This window comes from Equus przewalskii, chromosome 14 (assembly GCF_037783145.1).
Source record: "Equus przewalskii isolate Varuska chromosome 14, EquPr2, whole genome shotgun sequence".
Classification (NCBI taxonomy): domain Eukaryota; kingdom Metazoa; phylum Chordata; class Mammalia; order Perissodactyla; family Equidae; genus Equus; species Equus przewalskii.
Window position 1 is genome coordinate 64,300,700 of NC_091844.1, and position 23,760 is coordinate 64,324,459.

Here is a 23,760-nt window from a genome sequence, read left to right on the forward strand (position 1 = left end):
AGAGAATATTTTTATAAAACTGTACTCAAAATTCAAGATTTAATGAAATTAAGTGAAACTGGCCTTAAAAAAAAAAAACTTGGTATGAGTGAAGGTGAAGAATACATGACCACTGGTACATTTTGATATAATTGCCTTGGATATTTACTGAGCTTCACTTTTGTACTGCAAGTGCAAATGTCAACACAGTGAAAAAGGCACATAACTTTTTTGTATTATTATGAAGAAAGTTTTGATTTTGTGGACTCCTTGAAAGGGTCTTGAGGAATCCACAGTTCCTACTTTGAGAACTGCTGTGATACAGGGTGATTGGATGTAGATTGTGGATAAGGTTTTGGGGAAGAAATCTTGGAGGAAATGATTTTTATGCCAAGCAAAAGGAACAATAGCACGTGTGAAAGCTTTGAAGTAGATGAAGTGTAATCAAGAAACTGCAAGACGACCAGTATATGTAAGTATCATGATCAAGGGAGGAAGAGTAACACAAGAGGGGACCAGTTCATTTGAGACATAGAACCGATTTTAGTGATTTTGGAATGTATCCTCTGACCATGAAAAGCCATTGGTAGACTTTTTAAGCAGGAGAGTGGTATGATCAGTTGTATGCTTCAAAAAAGAGCACTCTGACTGTTTAAGGAATTTAAAAAATAATGCATTTAATTATTTTCCATATTTATAGTTGTGAAGTCTTTTCCTGTTGTTAAGACTATAATTAAGAACCAGAACTCAGGATGTACTTAGATAGTAACTTGATTTTGATTCATGTCTTTCAGAAAGCTTTGCAGGGCAGAAAAAGAGAGCAAAAAGGAATCTTTTTTGATGTCATATGACATTTTATTCTTTAGTTAAAATATCTCCACTTGCCATGAAACACTTTAAAAAAATTACTTATGTTTTATTATTTAGAATAAGTAGTTAATATTTATGAGCGCAGACATTCGGGTAACTTATGTATTGTACACAGACTATACTCATCACAGTAAGTAACTCCACAACTATGAATTCTCTGGAGATGTTATACGTGGACTATGTTTATTTCTAAGAGAACCCTATTGATTTTTTTCCGCCATTTTTTCATGTTAAAATCTTGTTTTACATGTATGGCAACAGTGATGATATGCTAATATTTAAAAATTACTCCTTTAAAGACAAAGCACCTTGCAATTAATTAAAGGGAGAGAAAGTGGCATTTTTTCCAATGCCTGGATTACTCATTTCTCTCTAAAGTATTCCTATGGCCTTGGTGTTTATTGATCTAGCAACTAGCAAAAAAAGAAAATGCGTTACCTTTTATTTACATAGTTTTCTTTATTTACATAGTTTCTTTGTTAGCATATAGCTAACAAAGAGACCCATTTTGAGATTACTATAGGTTTAATATGCAGTTCTTTTTTCTTTTGAATGAAACCTAGCCTTTTTTGGGTATATCACTGTTTTTTTCCTAGGGAGATTAGCCCTGAGCTAACATCTGTGCCAATCTTCCTCTCTTTTGTATGCGGCCACACGTGGCTGACAAGTGGGCTAGGTCTGCGCCCAGGATGCGAACCCGCAAACCTGGGCGGCTGAAGCAGAGCACGCCAAACTTAACCGCTACGCTATAGGGCTGGCCCTGGGTACATCACCCAAGTGTACATCACCCTGGGTACATCACCCTTTTAAGGGTTTTATGTGGATGGGACCTAAACTTTTTTTTTCCTATTATCTCTCTTACCAAATGTAGAACTTCACTATGTTGCCTTTGGGTGAGTTTCTGCCACACTGAAAAGACTCTGTTGGGTACACAGTTGGATAATTCAGACTGGTGGGAACTCTTTTCCCTACCAGTCTTCATCTTTTCATGTAGGTTGGGTATGACAAACAGGCAAGCAAGGTAAATAGTTAGTATTAAAGGAGGCAATTTAGGCTTTCCAAGCCAACCTTGGGTGTTTATTTCTGGAGTAGTGCTCATCTTTTGGCCAGTGTTAGAACCTTGTTACACTTACCTATGAAATGTATCTATGCTTTGAGTTTAGGTTGATATTTTATTTAATTTATTTTTTATTTTATTTTTTGGTGAGGAAGATTGTCCCTGATCTAAAATTTTTGCCAGTCTTCCTCTATTTTGTATGCGGGATGCCGCCACAGCGGTCTGTAGGTCTGTGCCTAGGATCTGAACAAGTGAACCCCTGGCCGCTGAAGTGCAGCACGTGAACTTAACTATTATGCCACCAGGCCGGCCCCTAGATTGATATATATATATTTTTTAAAGATTTTATTTTTTCCTTTTTCTCCCCAAAGCCCCCTGCTACATAGTTGTATATTCTTCGTTGTGGGTCCTTCTAGTTGTGGCATGTGGGACGCTGCCTCAGCGTGGTTTGATGAGCAGTGCCATGCCCGTGCCCAGGATTCGAACCAACGAAACCCTGGGCTGCCTGCAGCGGAGCGCGCGAACTTAACCGCTCGGCCATGGGGCCAGCCCTCCTAGATTGATATTTTAAAAGTCATTTCATATTTTAATTATATATCCTGGATCTCCTGGGAGTGTTGTCACTTTAAATATTCTGTCTCTCTTTTCATAAAAATGTATTCCTCAATCATAAAAATGTCTCTTTTTTGTACTTGATTCTTGGTTCATATAATGCCTGTCTTCAGGCCAGTCATCTAAACACTGAGTTATTATTATGTATGTCCCACATTAGACTTTAAAAAATTGTGGTGATGTTTTTGTGCTGTTAATATAGGAGAACATAGTGGTATTTCTTTTGTTCATTTAGGAATCTATAGATTTGATCTTTTTTTCCTGAAATGTTTATTGAACTGATCACAGAGGTGATGACAAGAAGTGAGCATTAGCAGTGAAGAGGGAGGAGGAAGAAAAGAGATTATGTTTCTGACTAGAAATGGTGTGTGGATAAATGTTTATATGTTTGCTATGTGTGATAACTTGGGGAGGTTTGTGGACTCTGAGCTGAGAATGGCTTTTTCCTTATCCACATCTTTCTTACCCCTCCACCCCCCTTATAACAAGTAACATATAGCAGACAATAGGTTGATTTTCTTAGCTGTAATAGGATTTTATCGAAATAAATGTTGCTAAATCACACATTCCTTGGCCTGCAAGTTTTTGATATGAAAGAACTAGCTATGTCTCAGTCTTTGTCCATTAATTGAGCAATGAGTAGTACTTAATTTTCTAGGGACGTTGCCTATCATATATTCCCTTCTTTCTCATAGTTTTGGTTTTTTGGATCTGTAAGTTTGTGTGCGTGTGTGTGTGTGTATGTGTGCACGTGCGTGCGCGGTGGGAAATGTTTCGTTTATATGAATCTGGGAGAACAGAGAAAATGGATAGTTTTGGAATTTAGATTGTAGGGATGTTTGAGATGAAATGAGAGGAAGTCAATTTTACTCTTGATGTCAAGATAAAGAGATTGTGAAGATTCAAGCTACAGTTTAGCCCAGTTCTTTTCTTTGGCCTGCAGTGCAAATAACACATATTCAAGTTTCTTTATTTTTGAGAATGACTTCTACTTGAATGGCTACAGAGAAAGCTTATTACATGGAATTCTTTTCAACAAGATGCCTTTTTTCTCTGCTGTGGAAGAAATGTGGAAATAGCTTTATCAAAATGCTTTTTTGTAATATTTTGTATGGATTTTAGAATTTGTACTATTATGTATTTTTATTAAAGTTCTAGTAGATCTTAGAAGGTGAGTTTAGAATTTGTTAGAATTTTGAGATTTTATTTAATAGTTGAAATGATTAAAATTTAATTAATATAGCTGTTGAAAATCTTCTGTATCCCAGCCATTGTGAATACAGAGATGATTTTAAGCATAGCAGGTTGGTTTACTGTAGATAATCAGTAACTGGTATTTCCAGGTGTTGAATATGATTCTTTTAAAGGCCTTCCAACAAAAAGACAAAGATAAGGAATTGAACTTAATTAACTGAGGAGCAAATAATTAGTAGGTATATTAGTTTGCTAGTGCTACTGTAAGAAAATATCACAAACTCGGTGGCTGAAACTGTAGAAATTAATTTTGTCATAGTTCTGAAGGCTAGAAGTCCAAGATCAAGGTGCTGGCAGGGTTGGTTTCTCCTGTGGCCTCTCTCCTTGGCTTGCAGATGGCTGTCCTCTTGATGCCTCTTCAGATAGTACCATTTCAGTGCATGTGCACCTCTGATGTCTCTTCCTCTTCGTATAAGGATACCAGTCATATTGGATTCAGGCCTCATTTTAAGTTAATCACCTCTTCAAAGACGTTGTCGCCAAATAAGGTTACATTCTGAGGTACTAGGGGTAGGACTTCAACATATGAATTTTAGGGGAAACACAATTTAGCATATAACAGTAGGTAATGAAATTAGTCAGGAAGGAAAACTGTACTACATGTAATTTGTCTAAGTTACTTATTTTTTCCCTTGTATTTAATAAGGTTTGTATAGAAGTACAATTGTTCTGTGTTTTTTGTTGTATACCTCCTAGCCGGAGAATTTTCATCCTTGGGCCTTCTCATCATGTGCCCCTCTCTCGATGTGCACTTTCCAGTGTGGATATATATAGGACACCTCTCTATGACCTTCGTATTGACCAAAAGAGTAAGTATATAGAGATCTTGCAGCTTTTAAATGGCTAAAGGTTTTTTTTTTAAGAGGAATTATAAGTTAGTTAAAAATTAAAAATATCAATATTATAAGTAATATTTCAATTAAAAAATAAAATTTGTTGTAACTAATCTGCAAAAAATATAAACAAAGAAAGAAAATCTTCCATTTACCTAAAAGACAACTATGATTTCTCTGCCAGCCACAAAAATCTTTCAGATCCAGTAGTGTCCAGACTGTAGTGGTTACATTTATATTCAGGGAAGTACCAGTGCATGGGCATGCATGTTAGTCTCCCACTGTGTGTATCACTTTCCTCACTGTAAATAGATAATGGTGATAATGCCTTTATTTCCGTGTATCACTTTCCTCACTGTAAATAGATAATGGTGATAATGCCTTTATTTCCTCTCAAATGATTTTTATGGGAAAAAATGAGACTGTAGTTGTGAAACTCTGAAAGAAGGGTGCTAAATAAATCTTTTGTGTATTTTATCTTTGTCTATTATTTTGATTTACTTTTCCATAGGATTCCAGAAATCATATTTTTTATTTAGTTGTGTCTCATTTTTTACATTATATGTGTAAAGTAAAACCTTTTGACTTTATAATTGTATTTTTGGAGGAGTGGGGAGAACATAATTTCAAAAATATGGAACAGTACAGAGAATAGTGTAACAAATACTTGTGTACTCATTATCCACAATTGACTCAGAATTTCCTTCTCATCTGAACTCAATTTATACTCTCCAAAGTAACCACCTTTGTTACCTTGGTGTGTATCCTTCCAGTTGATTAAATTATATTTTAAGTGTGTTGCGTGCTTATTTTTTCAAGAAGTTTTGCAACAAATTCTTCCTTAGAATGACAGAAGACATTTGCAAAGGAAATGGCCAACTCTTTTTCTTTACTTTTTAGGCCTAAATTTTCATAATTTGAGGTTTTAAGTATCATAGAGTGTTAGCAATTTGTTGTAAGAATATATCTTATTAATGAAGCTGGAGTGTTACTAGCCTTATTCTCTAGAATGGATTTTGGGACACTTTGTTTTTTAAAGCCTTTTTGGGGCATTCAGAAAATTTTGGTTTTTGATAGCCTACCAGTGAAGGAATAGTGGATTTTTAATCAGGTGTAATGTTGTAGGAAAAAAGTCGTAACACCATTTGTTTCTTTCTTTGATATTGGTAAACCCATTTAAGGATGTAGGTATAAAGATGTTGGTTGTGTTCTATGATAAAACAAAAATATTCTTCTATCATCTTTTTTTATGTATTAAATTTCATCATTTTCTTGCTATGCAATATCTAGTTTTAAGTATAATTCATCAGATGGGTCTGAATTACTAGATCATTTTAAGATAATTTACGACATGGTATTGTGGTGAATTTATGTTCTGGTTTAGCCCACAAGCTTAATTGTTAATTTTGAGGAAAACAGGTTTCTTAGTGGGAATTTTCTGTTCTTAGTATGGCAGGAATCTGAGGTATGAAATAATAATCCCATCCATTTTATTAAAAAACAAAACAAAACTCAAAAACTGTATTATTGGCCTCATGAGTAAGTAGACCAGTGGTGTTTCCATATTTCAAGAGGTATTCTAATCAACTTGTTCTTGTTAGCATTTGCTGATTAAAGTCTAGGAAAAGCTTAGACCCACAGCTGATTTTACATATAATGAAAGGAAGTGATGAAAAATTTAAATTACTATTTTTTTGTTTAACTGTGTAACACATGAAATTGCTGAGTAAGTCATTATATGTATTATTGTTTTGTCTGGTATGTGAAGCTAGTTTTTCTTTTTTTAAAATAAAAATGAAGGAAAATATTATGTGGTGCTTCTGTCTCTTGTCAAAGCATATAGTTTTGTGGTACTGGGTGGAGTCCCACAGGAGGAGGCTATACATTAATATGTTTGTTTTACTGTATTTTGAAATCTCTTTAGTTTACGGAGAACTATGGAAGACAGGAATGTTTGAACGCATGTCTCTGCAGACAGATGAAGATGAACACAGTATTGAAATGCATTTGCCTTATACAGCTAAAGCCATGGAAAGGTATATTGATTAATGTACGAAATCCCAGAGAAGTCATAGAAAATTAATTTCTTTGGAATTATTTTAACTAGGGTAAGATAATCATTAGGGTAAATTTTTTGGTATTTGAAATGAAATAAAAATTTGAGATTGGAGTTTCCTAATGTGGATTGAAGTTGGTTTTGAGTAGTTTGCCTATGAAAGCTGACTATATGAATTGACATGGTTGTTTTATTAGGTGGAAATATTTAAAAAACCCATGTGTGTTTGTATATCTTGGTTTGCCTGTTATTTTATTCATTAGACATTTTTTTATCTCAGAATAACAATCACATTCTTTTATGACATAGTGATATAAGTAATAACAAAATTTTAGATTTGGAAGTGACATTGGAGGTCATTTATTTTAGGCTTATACAAAGTACGTGAATCTCTTTTTTATAATATGCTTAACAGAGTATTATTTAATACCTGCTAAATATCTTCCAGTGATAGGGACTCATTGGACTATAAGTAGAGTGAGGACAGGGACAATATCTATTTTGTTCTCCATTTATACCCCATTGTCTAGCACAATAGTCATCATAATAGTAGTCATTAATTTATTTTGGTAAAATGAAATAATTGTCTTAAGAGCTTTCTTTCTTCTTTTAGGTCAGTATTCAAATTAGAAAGTCTTCCTTTTGTAGGTCACATTTCTCTAATTTTTTCAACCGTTTCCTTTATATGGATTTACTATTCCATATATAGTTTGACTAATTCTAAATATGGTGAGATTATTCTATCTCTAGATCTTGTCACTGTATCCTCTTAGTAAAGTATGCAGTGCATGGTAGGTTCTCAGTAAATATTTGTTAATTAAATGTGTTAGTGAAGTCCAAGATTATATTAATATTTTTAATGCAGATGTGACTTGCTTACTATTGGTTAATGTGCTTGTGGTCAGCTGAAGCCACAAGGCTTTTTCATGCTGTTAAGCTGGATTATTTTCTCCTTTTGTATTTTGTGGTTGATTTCTTTTAACCGTAAATGTATATATCTCCTTAATTACTTCTGTTTGATTTTTTCTTGTTTGTTTTAGTCCATTATTCCAATCTTTTTGGATCATTTCCATTCTTAATTCTGTTATCAAAGTATTATTTACTTCTCTCAGTCTTACCTACACCTGTTCACAATGATAACTATGAGGAATTACATAAACCTGAAGAAGTTTCCAAAAATTGCTGTGATATTAAATTATAAGCAGTATAATTTGTTTATAATGTGTTTTAATACATTCTAATTCTTCAGAAGATGTTAAACCCCAATATATTGCTGTTTATTTCTTGGAATGTTACTGTAATCAGAACATTCCATTCTTCAACTACATAGGATAATAGAAACTTTCATTATTTGCTGAAATGTTTGCATATTTTTCATAAGAAAATATGTTTTAGACTTAATAAATTTTAAAACAATAGAAGCAATAAGCTGCCAACAATATCCTTAAGAAAGTTTTAACAAAATAACATTTTGTTATTTCAAAAGTAGAACATGTGCAATGTGGAAAATTTAGGAAAATAGAAACTTAAAACCAACAAACAAAATTCCTGTTCATAATTCTTCCTCTATTAAGTACAGTCATGTGTTGCGTAACAATGGGGGTATGTTCTGAGAAATGCTTCATTGTTTGACTATCATAGAGTGTACTTACACAAACTTTGAAGGTATAGACTGCTATGTACCTAGGCCGTATGGTACTGATCTTATGGGACCAACATCGTAAATGTGGCCTATCTTGACCAAAATGTCATCAGGCAGTGTGTTTTTGTAGTGTTAAATATCAATTCTTAAGAAAACCTTTCCTGTCTCCCAGATTACATTAGGATCTCTAATACTGACTCTTAGAAACTACCCAATACTTTTCCTTTGTAGCCTTTGCTGCACTCAGGAACTGTATCAGTTATCCAGTAGTGAGTAACAAATTGCCCCAAACTTTCGTGATTAAAGTCACAGCTATTTTATTGCTCACAATTTTTGGGTCAGGAGTTTGGCCAAGGAACACCTCGTTCTGGTCCAGAAGATATTGACTGAGGTGGCTCGAATGGGGCTAGAAGATCCAAGATGGCCTTAGTGCTGGCTTTTGCTTGAGGCACTTCATTTGTTCCCTAGGTGTCCTATTTGTTTGTCAGCCAGGGCTTTTCTATCTCCTTGGCCTCTATCTAGAAGGGTAGCCTGGATTTCTTTACATGGTGATTCAGGGTAGCAAGAGAACAAGAACAGAAGTTTCTTGGCCTGTTATTAAGGCCTAAGCCTGAAACTGCATAACATTATTTCCACTGCATTCTGTTTTTCAGAGCAGAATAGAATGTCAGCCAAGATTTGAGGGAAGGAGAAATAGATTCTACCCCTTGATGGGAGGAGTACCATATGTGTACAGGAACAGGAGGCGTTGTTGGCATCCATCTTTGCAGATGGAGTACCACAATTCTTCCTTTGGTGGACAATTCACGTTTCTCCAACATGCAGTACATACTCACTCCTCCTAATAGGAGATGCCCAGAAATCTCATCCATTTATGACCTCATGATCAAAGTCCATTATCTTATGATTTGCATTAGATTGGGATGTGGATGAGGCTCATTGGATACAGCTCCCCTTGATTTGGATACCTGTGAACTAAGAAGACAACTAAGAAGACCAATCCTCCCTGCCCCAATGCATTCAATATACAATTTTGAGACAAGGATGATTAACCACAATAGATACTCCCATTGGAGAGTGAAAGAATGGGAAGCATGTAGCAGTCTCTGGTCAAAAGCAATTTTGAAATCCAACCAGGGAACAGAGAATGTTCTTGATTATTGCGTGGTTGTGTCTTCTGGTAGTGGCTTCATAATTATTTTTATCAGCTCTTGGCGAGGTCCTTTGGGCTCTTGGCTCTACTCTCTGAGTCATTTTTACTTTTCCATAAGAAATAGACGTTATTTATAACTGAGTAGCAATTATTTTAAGAGCCAAAAGGCTTCTTTTCATTTAGAACAGTCTTGTTTTTTTAGTCCAAACTGATAGAACTCCATTAAACACCTTGTAGGTTTTCTGTATATCAGATTATAAGTGCACTCTATTAAACAAAAGTCACATCCACAGTTCTTTCTGAGACAGACTCTTTCTATTTTGGATCCCAAGTTAGGGTCCTGTAAGTTTCTTAGAAGCCCTTTTGCCTACCTGACAGAGTATGCAAGCATTGTCTTAAATCTTATTGAGGTCTTAAGAAAGGGTCTTATGGATGTGTTTTTAATTTGATGATTGTGAGCCTATGTTTTATTTGCAGCACTCTGGATATGATCTTTGTCCTCATGCTGTTTCTTTGATAATCTTTTACTATTTATAGAGGCTAGTGATAAGAAACAGTTATTTTCTAATAAAGCAACTCCTGGTTAGAAGTATTTCCCTTAAATTCTGCCTGTAATTCTATAGCTCACGTTTTTCTTCTTGTACCTTTTCAGACTTGGTTATAAAGAAGCCATTGACACTTTGACTATTTTGCCTGGAAATCTTCTTAGCTAGATCTACAGGTTCACTAGGTATATTTTTAATCTTTTAAGTTACTTCATGTGACAATTATGCTAATTGTCTGCCAGTATATAATGTGGGTCACCCTTCTTCTAGCCTCCTATAGCAGTTTCCTTACTGCTCTTCCAGTTTCCAGTCTACTTGTTGCCCTTTCAGTTTCTGTTTGCCTGTATGTCCCAAAAGTTAGTATTGTATGTTTTAGGTTTCAGTTACAATAATACCCTTTCGAAGTACCATGTTTTGTCTCAGTTATCTATTGCAGCATGACAGATCACGTCAAAGTGCCTGTGTTTTTGCTTATGATTCTGTGAGCTAGAAATTTGGTCAGGAGTGAGTGGCAACAACTCGTCTCTATTTCATCTTCTGCCAGTAATGGTTGACTTTGGCTGAAGGCTTCAAGATGCCCTCACTTCCTATCTGGGGCTATGATGTTGGTTGTCTACTCAGGCACCTTAGTTCTCATCTTGGTGCTGTTTCCACCTGTTGTCACTCAGCCTTCAGAGCCTCTCTCTCCACATGTCCCCCTCCAGCAGGATAGCCTCGGGCTGTCATGAAGTACATGGCAGTTCAAGGCAGCAAGAAAGCAAAAGTAGAAACTTTAGGCCTCTTAATATCTAGGCTTGGAACTGGCACAGTGTCACTTATGCCACAATCTACTTGTCAAAGCAAGTTCTAAAGCTAGGTTCAAGGGGAGGGAGAAATAGACTCTACTTTTGATGGGAGGAGTGGCAATGAGCATTCAGAGGTGGGAGGAACTTTTAGTGATTGTATTTGGAGACAGCCTACCATAGTACTACTGCAGTTAAGTACCTTTTTGGATGATAGTTCCCTAATCTGTTCCCTGCCAGAGAGCAGCTGGTCTACTCTGTATCTTCTGTACGCAGCACAGTACCTAGTACACAAAAGGATTTCAATAATTAATTGTCGAATGACTTAATAATGATCTTCCCATTTTCAGTACTTTTATTAAATATTTTTTCCAAAAATGAGGTCAAATGTTCTTTTTTATTAATTGCTTTTCATATCACGAATGTATTTCCATGTCATTTTTGTACTCCTTTTTATCGGGTATACATAGACCTTTCTAGTATATGTCTATGTAATACTTTAATCAATTGAACATTTAATTTTTAAACTTTTCCCTCATTTTTGCTGTTATAAATAATCTGGGTGTTTTTTTAAAAAAATTATGGTATTATTTATAATTTTGTGTGTTATTTTAAGCAGATTTAAAAAAATGATGTTCTTTAGAGCTTTTTTAAAAAAATGAGTAGGATAAAGGAAAAAACATAAAATGACCCATGATCCCTTTGCCCAGTTCACCCTATTGACATTAAAAAAATACATGTACATGATTAGAAAATGTAAACAGCATCAAGAACTACAAAATGGACAGTGAACGCCTGCTTCCCCTCAGTCAGTCTTTACTGACAATAAAAATTATTATGCATATAACACATATGTATGCATATATACTTGTGTATATATATGATTTATACATATATGTATTTGTGTAGATTAAAACATGTAAACACGAGATCATATGTACTTTATTCTGATCCTTTTTTCCCATATATTTACTACTAAAATTCATAATTTTTACTGTTGTATATAATTGCATTTGAGAGAGTTGTTAGGATATGTAGAAATCATCTATCTTGAAAAAATGAGTTGACTCGTAAAATCAACAGCATTAGATTCCAACTCTTCTTTTTCTGTACATTTTACTCTATGCCGTTTACCTTTCCTCCCCTTTACTGCTTTCTCTGTATCATCCCCATTCACTCTTTGTTTTCAGTTTAAAATTTTCATTTTCTTTTGGGGTAGTTTACATACAGTAAAAGTACTCTTTAGGGCATAGAATTCTGTAAGTATTGACAAATGCAGAATCATATATAGAATGGTTCCTTTCCCACAGTTTCACTGCTTTTTGTTCAGAAAAATGTGCAGAGTAAATAGGACGCTTTAGTAACTTTGAAAGTGTTTAACTGAGACATATGGCACTGTAAAACATTTATGTTCACCGTAAAAATATCATCTTAGCCGTATAATACTTTGTGTTACTGCCAGTGTTTTGAAACATGGACAACTGGAAAGCATAGTACAATGTAATTTAAATGTTTCATCTTCTGCTTTAGGTTCCAGCCAATGTTACAAATTGGTCGTGGTTAGGATTGGAAATCTCTTCGAGTACTTAGACTGTTATAAAAAAAATATTGATTTTTGTATAGTTTACCCAGATAATTAAACCTAAGTCTTGTGATTCTTATGTTTATCCATATTGATTATATTTTTGAGTTCCCTATCTGAGTGAGGATACTACTATCAGATGCCCTTGTATGGTATTAAATAGTATTAACTAAACAATTTTTCCTGTTCTTAATATCTTGCATTAGTGTGGTACGTTTGTTATAATTGATGAACCAATATTCACACATTATTATGATTAACTAAAGTTCACAGTTTAATTAGGGTTCACTCTTTGTGTTATATAGTTTATATGTTTTGCCAAATGCCTAATGTCATATTGTCAACCATTATAGTACTATACAGAGTAGTTTCTCTGCCCTAAAAATCCCCTGTGCTCTACCTATCCATCCCTTCCCCCTGTTCCACCTCCCCCATCCCGTGGTAACCACTCATCTTTTGCTGTCTCCATAGTCATATAGTTTCTGGAATGTTATGTTCTTGGGATCGTATAGTATGTAGCCTTCAGGTTGGCTTCTTTAACTTAGTGATATTCTTTCAAGATTCTTCCATGTCTTTTTATGGCTTGATAGCTTATTTCTCTTTATTGTTGAATAATATTCCACTTTATGGATGTATCATAGTTTAGGCATTCACCTATTAAAGGATTATTGATATAGTTGGATTAATATCTACCATATTTGTTACTGTTTTCTATTCATTGCCCTTTTATTTCTTTTTTATCTTCCCATATAGTTCTTCCTTCTTTAGTTTTAACTGAGCGTTTTATATGATTCCATTTTTTCCTCTCTCCTAGCATATCAATTATGCTTCTTTTTTTTAACTTTTTTTAGGGATTGCCCTAAAGTTTATAGTGTATGTTTGCAACTATTGCAAGTATACTTTCAAATAACACTATACTGCTTCGCAGGTAGTGCTAGTACCTTTTAACAGAATATTCCCAATTTCTCTTTCCTGTCCTTTATAACACTACTGTCTTTCATAAGCTATAATTACCAAACACATCATTGCTATTATGATTTTGAGCAAATGGTTATCTGTTAGATCAGTTACGAATAAGAAAAATAAAATGAAATAAACTAAAGATGTTATTTTTACCTTCATTTATTCCTTCTCGAACTTATAACCTTTTCTAACTAACAGATCTTCTACAGATCTGAGTTTCTTAACCGTATCATTTTCCTTTTCTCTAAAGGACTTTTTACCAGTTTATAGCTCTGATTTTATTATATTATTTAAAACTTGCTATTTCGGATTGGAAAAAGGATCTCTTTTCCTTTGCCTTTACCACCTCTTCAGGAATATGTGAGAGACTCCTTTTCTGATGTTTCTTTTAATCACGAATTAAGAATAATGTTTTTTATATATAGGGAATAATTAAGTAGGGCTAGTAAAGAAAACTCATTTTGACCCCCAAATGGTAATTTCCCCCCTTTATGTTTTACTAGTTAATTTACGTAAAAATTTGATTTTTTTTTTTATGCTTGGGAAAGATTAGCTCTGAGCTAACATCTCTTGCCAGTCTTCCTCTACTTTACATGCGGGTTGCGGCCGTAGCATGGCTAATGAGTGGTGTATGTCGGTGCCTGGGATCTGAATCCATGAACCCGTGCTGCTGAAGTGGAGTGAGCTGAACTTCACCATTATGCCATGGGGTCACCCCCAAAATTTGATTGTTTTTAAGATGATATTTACCCTCAAAATTTAAAAATTTTGGTGTATATAAATAAATTTAATATAATTCAAAAATGTAGTAAGTGCAATTGAATAGTTTGTGGGAACAGAAAAAAGGGATGTGGGAGCAAAAAGATAATAGCTGAGTTAGGGGAGCACAGAGAAGGCTTCATGTTGGAGATGGTATTTGAGTGGGCTTTGAAGATGCCTGTAATTTTCACAGAATGGGGCAGAATGTTTTTGTGGGGATGAGTACTGGAAATACAAAGTATATTTAGGAGTAGGAAGGCCCAGGGCTTATTTAAAGAACAGAAAACTATTTGACTTAGCTTATGGGACTTGGAAAAGGTTTGAGTAGTTTTTGAGGTCTTGTCTGTAGATGTTTTTTGTTTAATCAGCATAGTTAGAAAAGTTTTTTCATATATATGCATGTTGTTAGTTTGATATTCTCCTACCACTTCCTATTATACCTTATCTAACTTTTCACACATATATGGTATCAACCTGGGACTGGAGGCATTTGAATAGGTAACCTGTAGAGACATAGAGTAAGAGGGGCAAGATTAGGAAGTTGGAACAGTAGACTGGGACCAGATTATGGAGGGCATTGAATATCATTTAAAGATGTTTGTATTTTATTCCATGATTGGTATAGAGCTAGTAAAAGTTCCTCAGCCAAATGAGGGAGGTGATTAGAACTTGACTATAAGAATATTGCTCCTTGATGATGTGGTGATATACTGTGAAGGATGGATTAGAGTTGGAAGACATTGATAGAAATAGTAAAGAAATCATGGGGGCTTTGAACTAAGATTGTGGTGGATGGGGTAGTAGACTGAGTCAATTATGGGAAACATTTAAAGGTTAGAATCAAAAGAACTTGTCAATGTTTCTATGTAGGGGAAGTAACAAGAGTTTAAGAGAATGCAAAAGTTTAACACCTTGTTAGTATGCCCTTATCAGAGCTGGTAAAGTCAGAAATAGATCTAAGTTTAAGAAAACGTAGGGCGTGGAAATGTTGGCTTGTTTCTAACAAAATACTGGTATTTCTCTATAATTCTGACAGCAAACTTGGACAATTTATGATAGGATTGTTTTGGTTCAAATGGTTGAGTTTCCAAAACAGAGTTTAGTAGGCTCTTAAGTACCTGAAATATGCCCACCCTTGTAAAACATTTCTTATCAGTAGTCCTGCTCGAATGGAAATTTAGAAAGATATAACCTTTGAAATTAATTTTGATAATCTTATTAGATTCACTTAACTGATGAAACAATAAAACTTATAATGACTGAAATGTTCACTTTAGTTGTCATTGACAGCTAGCTTACCTTCTCTCTTTTCCCTCTCTCCTCCCCCTTCCCCAATTCTTTGGCTCTCCTTGGTGTTTTCTGTATCTTTTTTGTTTGTTCTTTCTTACAGTGAGTCACAGTATTCTGCATAAAGTATGAATTTATGTCCCTGTAGTCTGAGGGTGAATTTGATCAAGAGGAAAAGATGAGAAAAATTCTTCCTTATAGGGCTCCCTAAAATTGTAGTTATCCTTCCTTTATGTCATTTTGCCTTTAACACCTGTTTCGAGGGCTCCACAACCAGCCTCACATTTGAAGACTCACTAGAAGGACTCATAGTTGTATTCATGACTATGATTTATTAGAAAAGATATGATATACACAGTAGGACTAGCAAGGGAAAAAGACACGTCAGGCTGAATCTAGAGGAATCCAGGTGCAGGCTTCCAACATTTTCCCTCCCATAGGGGTGGGCTAAATAGAATGTGCTTCCTCCAGCAGTATGACACGTATGCACTATTTCTGGTTACGGAAGCCTGCTTTAAGATTCAAAATTCAGGATTTTTGTTGGAGTCTGGTTGTGTAGACACCCTCTGCTCTGTGGCTATAGCTACTGGTATTCCAGACTCCCAGAAAGAGAGCAGGTGTTCGCCATAATAACATTGTTTTAAACAATCTAGGTAAGCTGGTACGGTGTCCCAAGTGGGTAAAACAGCCTTAATCAACGTGAAGAACATTGTAAAAGCCAAGTTCCCAGATGTCAGCCAAGGGCCAGTCTTTACAAGCAGGCCCTTCTAAAGATTGCAGCAACAGACCTGCTATGTTAACTCTTCTGCAAAATTCCCATTCCTCTTTTCCAATTCTAGGCGGCCATATTGTCATTCCAACTTTCTGAATTTTTGACTTGCTTAAATGCCATGCTACCCCTTAGTATAGCTTAGGTTTGTACCAGATCTTAAGATTATACTTTCCTTTCTGATCGTGGCCTCAATAAAGGTCTTAAGATATTAGAAATGGCCAGAGAAAAGTAAGGTCTACTCTTGTATAGACTAACTGTTATACATGAACATTGATTGCCTTTCCGTATTACCTTTACATCAGGAAGAGAGCATTTTTTGGAATTACAGAACATGGAGATTCTCTGGAATAATAGGTAAAAATTCTTTTTTTGGTCATAATGGAACAATTTCAATTTCTGTGACCATGAGAGGGATGAACAAGAGGTAGCATAAGACATTTGAGAAGATTGGAATGTATTTTATTTTTTATCAGAGTGAAGATTTTTTGTATTTATCTACATATGTTTTGTCCTCTTTTTTTCTCCTGTAATATTTTCTGTCTAAAAGAAGAGAGGAGAATAAATCATATAGTGCTATTATTGTGGCAACAGTCTCAGCATTGTAGGGATAGGGATAATTTTCCTTGTGACTGGCTTAGTTATGATTTGTTTAATTCTCACCTTGATAAGCTCTGGTTTGCTTCTGAAATCTTTGGGAAATTGGAAGAATTTTTATAGAAGAGAAAATTCTCATATTCATCAGTGTTGTTCAGGGGAGAAATATCCAAATTAATGCCAGAGGAACAATAAGCAAGTAACTATTTGTATACAGTATTTCATCTAGTTTAAAATGTCATCAGTTTTAAGATTTCAATTGTTTATGTACCACTAATCAAGTAAAAACAGTCAATTAAATAATACTTTCTTATCACTTAGAATATTTATATTAGAATTCACAGTTTTTTTCTTGTGATGAAGACTTTTAGTATCTACTCTTAGCAACTTTCAAATATGCAATACAGTATTATTACTGTGGAATTAACTATGGAACTACATTAACTGTAGAATTCACATTTTTATACTAGAATTTAAACTTTCATGCTCTGTACCATTAAGATCATTGGTGATCAATGATCTTAATGGTGATAGAGTGACATTGTTTTTGTTTTTGTTTTTTTGCTGAGGACGATTTGCCCTGAGCTAACATCTGTTGTCAACCTTCCTCCGTTTTTGCTTGACGGAGATTAGCCCTGTGCTAACACTGGGCCAGTCTTCCTCTATTTTGTGTGTGGGTCAGTGCCATAGCATGGCTGACGAATGGTATAGGTCTGTGTCCGGGATCCGAACCTGTGAACCTAGGCTGCTGAAGTGGAGCATGCCGAACTTAACCACTATGCCATGGGGCCGGCCCCAATATTGTTTGTTTGTTTTGGTGAGGAAGATTAATCCTGAGCTAACATCTATTGCCAGTCTTCCTCTTTTTGCTTGAGGAAGATTGTCCCTGAGCTAACGTCTGTGCCAGTCTTCTGTTTTGTATGTGGGACACCTCTACAGCATGACTTGATGAGTGGTGTGTACGTCTGTGTCTGGGATCTGAACCTGTGAACCCTGGGCCACCGAAGTGGAGCATGTGAACTTAATCACAACGCGACCAGGCTAGCCCCCGATAGTGTTTGTTTTTAAAGAGAGTGCTCCACTGTTCGTTCTGGGATTTCAGTTTATTTTAATCTGTTACACATTTGGATATATTAATTTTCTGCAGCATGGTTTAAGATATAGGGCAGAAAAAGAAGGAATAAAACTTTATTCTGTGTTACTAAAGTGCTCACAAGAGCCTTGTAAGTATTACTAGCTCCATTTTTACTGATGACGAAATTGAGACTTAGGATAGTTTTAAGTCACCTGCTGCAGGCAGCACAGCTTGCAAGTGGCAAAGATATATTTACTGAAGTATGATTTATATCCTATAAAATTCATCCATGTAAGAGTACGACTCAATGATTTTTAGTAAATTTATAGAGTTGTGCAACCATTCTCACAGTCTGGTTTTAGAACATTTTCATCACCCAGAAAAGAAACCTTGTGTCCATTTTAGGACAGTTCTTCCATTCTCAACCTCAGGAAACCATTTGTCTGCTTCTCCTCTAGAGATTTGCATTTTCTGGAAATTTCATATAAATGGAATCTTATAAAATGGAGTCTTTTGACTCTGTCCTTGTTCACTTAGCATACTGTTTTTGAGGTTCATCCACGTTCTAGCATCTATCAGTAATTCATTCCTTTTTATTGCCAAATAGTTATTCCATTATATGAATATACCACATTTTGTTTATCCATTCACTAGTTAATGGACATTTGGATCATTTCCACTTTTGGCTATTAGGAATGATGTTATAAACAAGTCTTGTCAAGTCTTTATGTGAACATATGTTTTCATTTCTCTTGAATAGGTACTTAGGAATGGAATTGCTGGGTCGTATGATAAGTCTATGTTTTAACTCTTTCAGAAACTGCGAAACTGTTTTCCAAAGTGACGGCACCATTTTCTATTTCAGGAGCAATGAGACTTCCAGTTTCTTCACCCTCTGGCCAATACCTATTATTGTCAATGTTTTTGATTGCAACTAATGTGTAGTGTCACCTCATTATGGTATTAATTTGAATCTCTCCAGTGACTCATGATGTCATTATTTGTCGTTTGTGTATCTTCTTTTGTGAAATATCTATTCATGTATTTTGCCCAGGTTTTCTTTTAATTTGATAATTTGTCTTTTTACTGAGTTGTAAGAGATTTTATGTATTCTGGATACAAGTTCTTTATTCAAATATATGATTCACAAAGTTTTTCTCCCATTATCACTTGTCTTTTCATTTTCTTAACGACGTCTGTTGAAGAGCAAATGTTTTTGATAAATTTTTATAATTTTTTTGTTTATAATTTTTTTCTTACATGGATTTCACTTTTGGTATCATATTTAAGAAATCTTTGCCTACTCTAGGGTCACAGAGATTTTCTCTTCTGGAACAGGAGTCAGCAAACTACACCTTGCAGAGCACATCAGGCCCACAACTCATTATTGTACATGTTTTATTGGAGTGTAGTCACACCCACTTATTTACATATTGTCTTTGGCTACTTTTTCTTTACAGTGACAACTGAGGAGTTGCTATAGAGATTGTATGGCCCAGAAAACCTATTATATTAATTTATGGCCCCTTTGAAAAAATGTTTGCTGACCTCTGTTCTAGAAGTGTTACTTACAATTTTAGCTCTTACAGTTATTCTCTGATCCAGTTTGAATTATCTTTTGTGTGTGGTATGAGGTAAAGGTCTAAGTTCACTTTTTTTCATATGGCTATGCAATTATCCTAGTACCATTTGTTAAAAAGACTATCCTGGGCCGGCCCCACTTCCCTAGTGGTTAAGTTAAGCACACTCCACTTCAGTGGCCTGGGTTCGGTTCCCGGGTGTGGACCTACACTGCTCTGTTGGTGGCCATGCAGTGCTGGCAGCCCACATACTAAAAAACAGAGGAAGATTGGCGTGGATATTAGCTCAGGGTGAATCTTCCTCAGCAAAAACCAACCAAACAAACAAACAAACCAACCAACCCCCAAAAAACAGAAAAGAAAAGACTATCCTGTAAGTAATAAGTCGTTTTTCTTTTGCTGCTTTCAAGATTTTCTCCTTGCCCTTGGTTTTCATCAGTTTCGTTGTGGTGTATCTAGGTGAGAATCTCTTCATGCTTATCCTGCTTTTGGGTTGTTGAGTTTCTTGGATCTGTAGATTAATATTTCTCATGAAATTTGGAAAGTTTTCAGCCATTATTTCTCCTAATATTTTTACTGTAGCTTCTCTGGGACTCTCATTATATGCATCCTGGTATGTTTGATGTTGTCTACACAATGCTCTGTTCATTTTTTCAATCTTGTTTTCTCTGTTCTTCAGATTGGATAATTTATTTTATCTTTAATTTCACTGATTCTTTATGTAATATCGAATCTGCTCTTGGGACCATCTAGTGAATTTTTCATTTTAGTTACTAATACTTTTCAACTCTAAAATTTCCATTTGGTTCTTTTTAATACTTTGCATTTCTTTGTTGATATTTACTATTTGTTTACTCATTGTCATCATACACACACACACACGCATGTGGTTTAACTTCTTTAAGCATGGTTTCCTTTATTTCTTTGAACGTATTTATAATTGTTGTGAAGTCTTTGTCTGCTTACTTCACTGTCTGATCCTACTTGAATACACCTTCTCCTGGCTACTTTCTTTTTTTCTGAGACTGAGTCACAGTTTCCTGTTTCTTTGGCTCATAATTTTTTCTTGAAACTAGACTTTTTCCGTAGTATATTATAGCAACTTGATTCTGACTTTATTAATTTTTTCTTGTAGTGATGGTGGTGGTTGATTGATTGATTCATCCATTTTTTTAAAGTAACTTTCGTGGACTCTATCTGCAAAATCTCTCTACTGTGTGTGGCTACTGATGTATTTCCTTAGCTTTTAAGAAATTCTTGTTTATATTTTTCACCTTGGCTTTGTGGAGTTCGCCTTTGTGTCTGCATTGCTTAGTGCTTAGGTAATGATTAGTTGGAGGTTGCACTTGAACACTTTGAGCCAGTAAGGCTCTCCCTCTCTGCTGGTGGTGTGTGTTTTGGGAAGCACATTCAAAGATCAGGCCATTTTCAAGTTTGCCTCCTTTACTTTCTATTGGGTCTTCTCTGGTCTTTCTGTGCATGCATACAGATTTCCAGTTAGCGAATGATGCGTGAGAGCTTGGTTTCTCTCAGGTCTCCACTTTCTCTGTGTCCTTGCTCTAACCCTTCAAATCAGCTGGCATTTTCAGGGAGCTTGGGACCTTATGGATCTCCCCTGCATATATGTGCTATCTCCTAGTCAGCCATGGCTGTGTGGAGGTCATCAATCCTCTCTTCAGAATATGTGGATTTACCAAGTCCCGCTATGGCTCTTTCCTCTCCAGGATCTCCCTCTTAACTACTCCCTGAGGTAAGTCCTCAGGTTTGCAGCTTACCTTGGACAGTAATCTCAGGCTATGAGAGCTGCAGGCTTTTCTGTTTCTTGATGGGTGTGGTTTTCTGCTCTTTGCTCCAAATCAAAGTCAAGCCTCTTAAGCAGTGAAGCTGCTGGTTTTCACAGCCAGCTTCACCTTGCTGGAACTATCATGTTGGTGGAGCAGGGGAGAGGGATGGAAACAGCTCCTGGTAAGATGCCATAGTTCTACTGTTCTTCCCAAGAAGTTCTATTTCTCGTGAATAAACTCTTCTCGTTGTGTTTTTTGGCTTTGCTTGATTTCTAGAGCACAAAACGGTTGTTTCTGACAGTTTTATAATTGTCTTTGAGGGCCAGATTTTGTATTCCTTCACTAGGGAAGACCAACTTTGCAACTTGGATTCTAAAACCTAGAAATATTGCATTTCAAAGCCAAATGCTCTTTTCTCTAATTCATGCTTTGTGAGGATAGAGAGCAATAAGTAATTTTTTTTTTAAGAGAAATAACAAAGAGAGGTGGATGGATGAATCTTGAGCCAAAGCTTCAATTTCTAAGTAGAGTGACACTTTTACCTCTGTATAGGTACATTTGCAAGCTCAAAGTAAGGTTAATCAAATAGTTTGGTGGCTCTTGAGGAAAGTAGACATGTATTATTTCTTCAGAGTCAGCCAACTATTGTTGACAAAGTATTTTTCCTGTAGTATTTGCTTTTTAACAGTTTCACGAAATAGATATTGTCATTAAGATCATTTTACAGATACAGAAATAAATTTTTAGGTTAGTGACTTACCTGTGCCTTCAACATTGGTATAAGATAGAGATAGTACTTGAACCCATTTCTTCTGACTTCTTGTTTTTTACATTCTATAACTACTTCCCTACTATGTCATAATTACTTGCAGACTCTTTGATGATCTTTGCATATTTGTTTATGTAGGTAGTACTTGAAGTTAGAACAGTTCATAACAATCTTCTTGAATTTTTACTAGAGCTCAAATTCTTTTCTTTCAAATGGTAATCACTCTTAATTTATTGAAGAGCCCCTATTCATTCATGCAGTTGTTAAGCAAACTGGTATGAGTCAGAGAAAGAGATATCCCTGGCAGCTTCCTCTGCCAGCTTCCTCTTTTTTTCTTACTCCATAGATGCAGATTCTGCCCAAGAAGCCCCTGCATTGCAGAGGGACTGGAGATCTGTATGATCTGTTTATTTCGCAATTGACAAGGGTAAGGGGGCCTTTATGGGGGAGGCGCTTGGGTGCCCTAAATTTAGCTTTTACAAAGCTGGGCTAACATTTATTTTGGAAATACTTAAACTTAGTGTTTTTAAAAACCCGTTTATGAATTCTGTTTGTCCTACATCAGTTAAGTTTCAGATTATCATATTAAAAAGCATTTATTATAATGGTTTTTTTTTAAAGTCCTGTCAGAACAAGTCAGACAGACATGATTCATGCTTCTAAAATTCCAAATCTGGGATCATTTAGAATATAAATAATATTGAATATATGTAAGTAAAATTTCACTAGAATGAAATTTTAAAAAGTTTTGGATTAATGTCTATTTCTGTAGCCCGTCATAGTTATTCTTTATTAATCTGCTCTGTTCCTTTTCCATAAATCTGTCAATCTGTAGAGTGAAAAAGGGACTTGTGGATATGCCATAAACATTGTGGGTGGGCGTGGTGTCTTTTTCTGACTGCTAGAAATTAATACCTACTTCCTTGAATTCTGCGTCCACCCTAGATACCAGTGAAATTTGAGTTTATCTTCAGACTGTTCTGTATCTGTTTATTAGTATAGGTGTAGGGTACAGTTGGTGAATCTTATGAGAGCCAAGATTAAGTTTTGTAGGTCTCATTTGTCAGGTTTGTAGAACAAGTGTCAGAAATGGTGGTATTTATAATAGGATAGGATTAAAATAGGTGAGGAAGAGTTTAATGCTCTTTTAAAATTGCAGAAGGACTGGGCAGATGATTGTAGCTTTGATGAATAGTTGAGAAAACTTGACTTGGTGATGATCTGATGGGCTTATTTTATTTTTGACAATATTATACGTGGTAGTAAAATAGCTTTTGTTTAACCTAAAGAAATATTGTATGTTTCTGTAACTTTAAATAGATATTTTTAGTGTTCTGTGCCTCTCATATTTTTAAATGGTCTTCTTTAAACATTTAATTTATAGATTTTAAGAATTCAACAATATTATGTGTATTGTCCTTACCGCTATTAATAAATGTTCCAATTTTTAGTACCAACACATTGGAAAACTTTTTATTCTTATACTTCTTAAATGACTTTTTTTTTTTTCTGTTTTCTTTAAGCCATAAGGATGAGTTTACCATTATTCCTGTACTGGTTGGAGCTCTGAGTGAGTCAAAAGAACAGGAATTCGGAAAACTCTTCAGTAAATATCTAGCGGATCCTAGTAATCTCTTTGTGGTTTCTTCTGATTTCTGCCATTGGGGTAAGTTCTAGATTTTAACATATCATGGTAGATATTACATACTTGTGGTTAAAGATATCTTTTCATTCTAAGCTCTAATTTTCAGTTCTTTATCACTTTCCTTGGAAGGTTTTACTTTTAGCAGTAATGTTTAAAAGTGAGTAAAA

At 35.2% G+C, this 23,760-nt stretch overlaps 1 protein-coding gene across 4 annotated transcripts in view; it reads left to right on the plus strand.

Annotated features, from left to right (window-relative positions):
- The window catches only part of MEMO1 (mediator of cell motility 1), a 119,490-nt gene that overhangs the window by 75,924 nt on the left and 19,806 nt on the right, over window positions 1–23,760 (plus strand). For all 4 annotated transcript variants that reach the window (XR_011526612.1, XR_011526611.1, XM_070574153.1 and 1 more), the window contains 3 exons: window positions 4,469–4,581; window positions 6,530–6,641; window positions 23,472–23,614. Coding sequence is in view for 2 of the 4 variants with exons in the window: in XM_070574153.1 (XP_070430254.1) it covers window positions 4,469–4,581; window positions 6,530–6,641; window positions 23,472–23,614 (368 nt within the window). In the remaining 2 variants the exon portion in view is untranslated. The remainder of the gene's footprint in view (window positions 1–4,468; window positions 4,582–6,529; window positions 6,642–23,471; window positions 23,615–23,760) is intronic.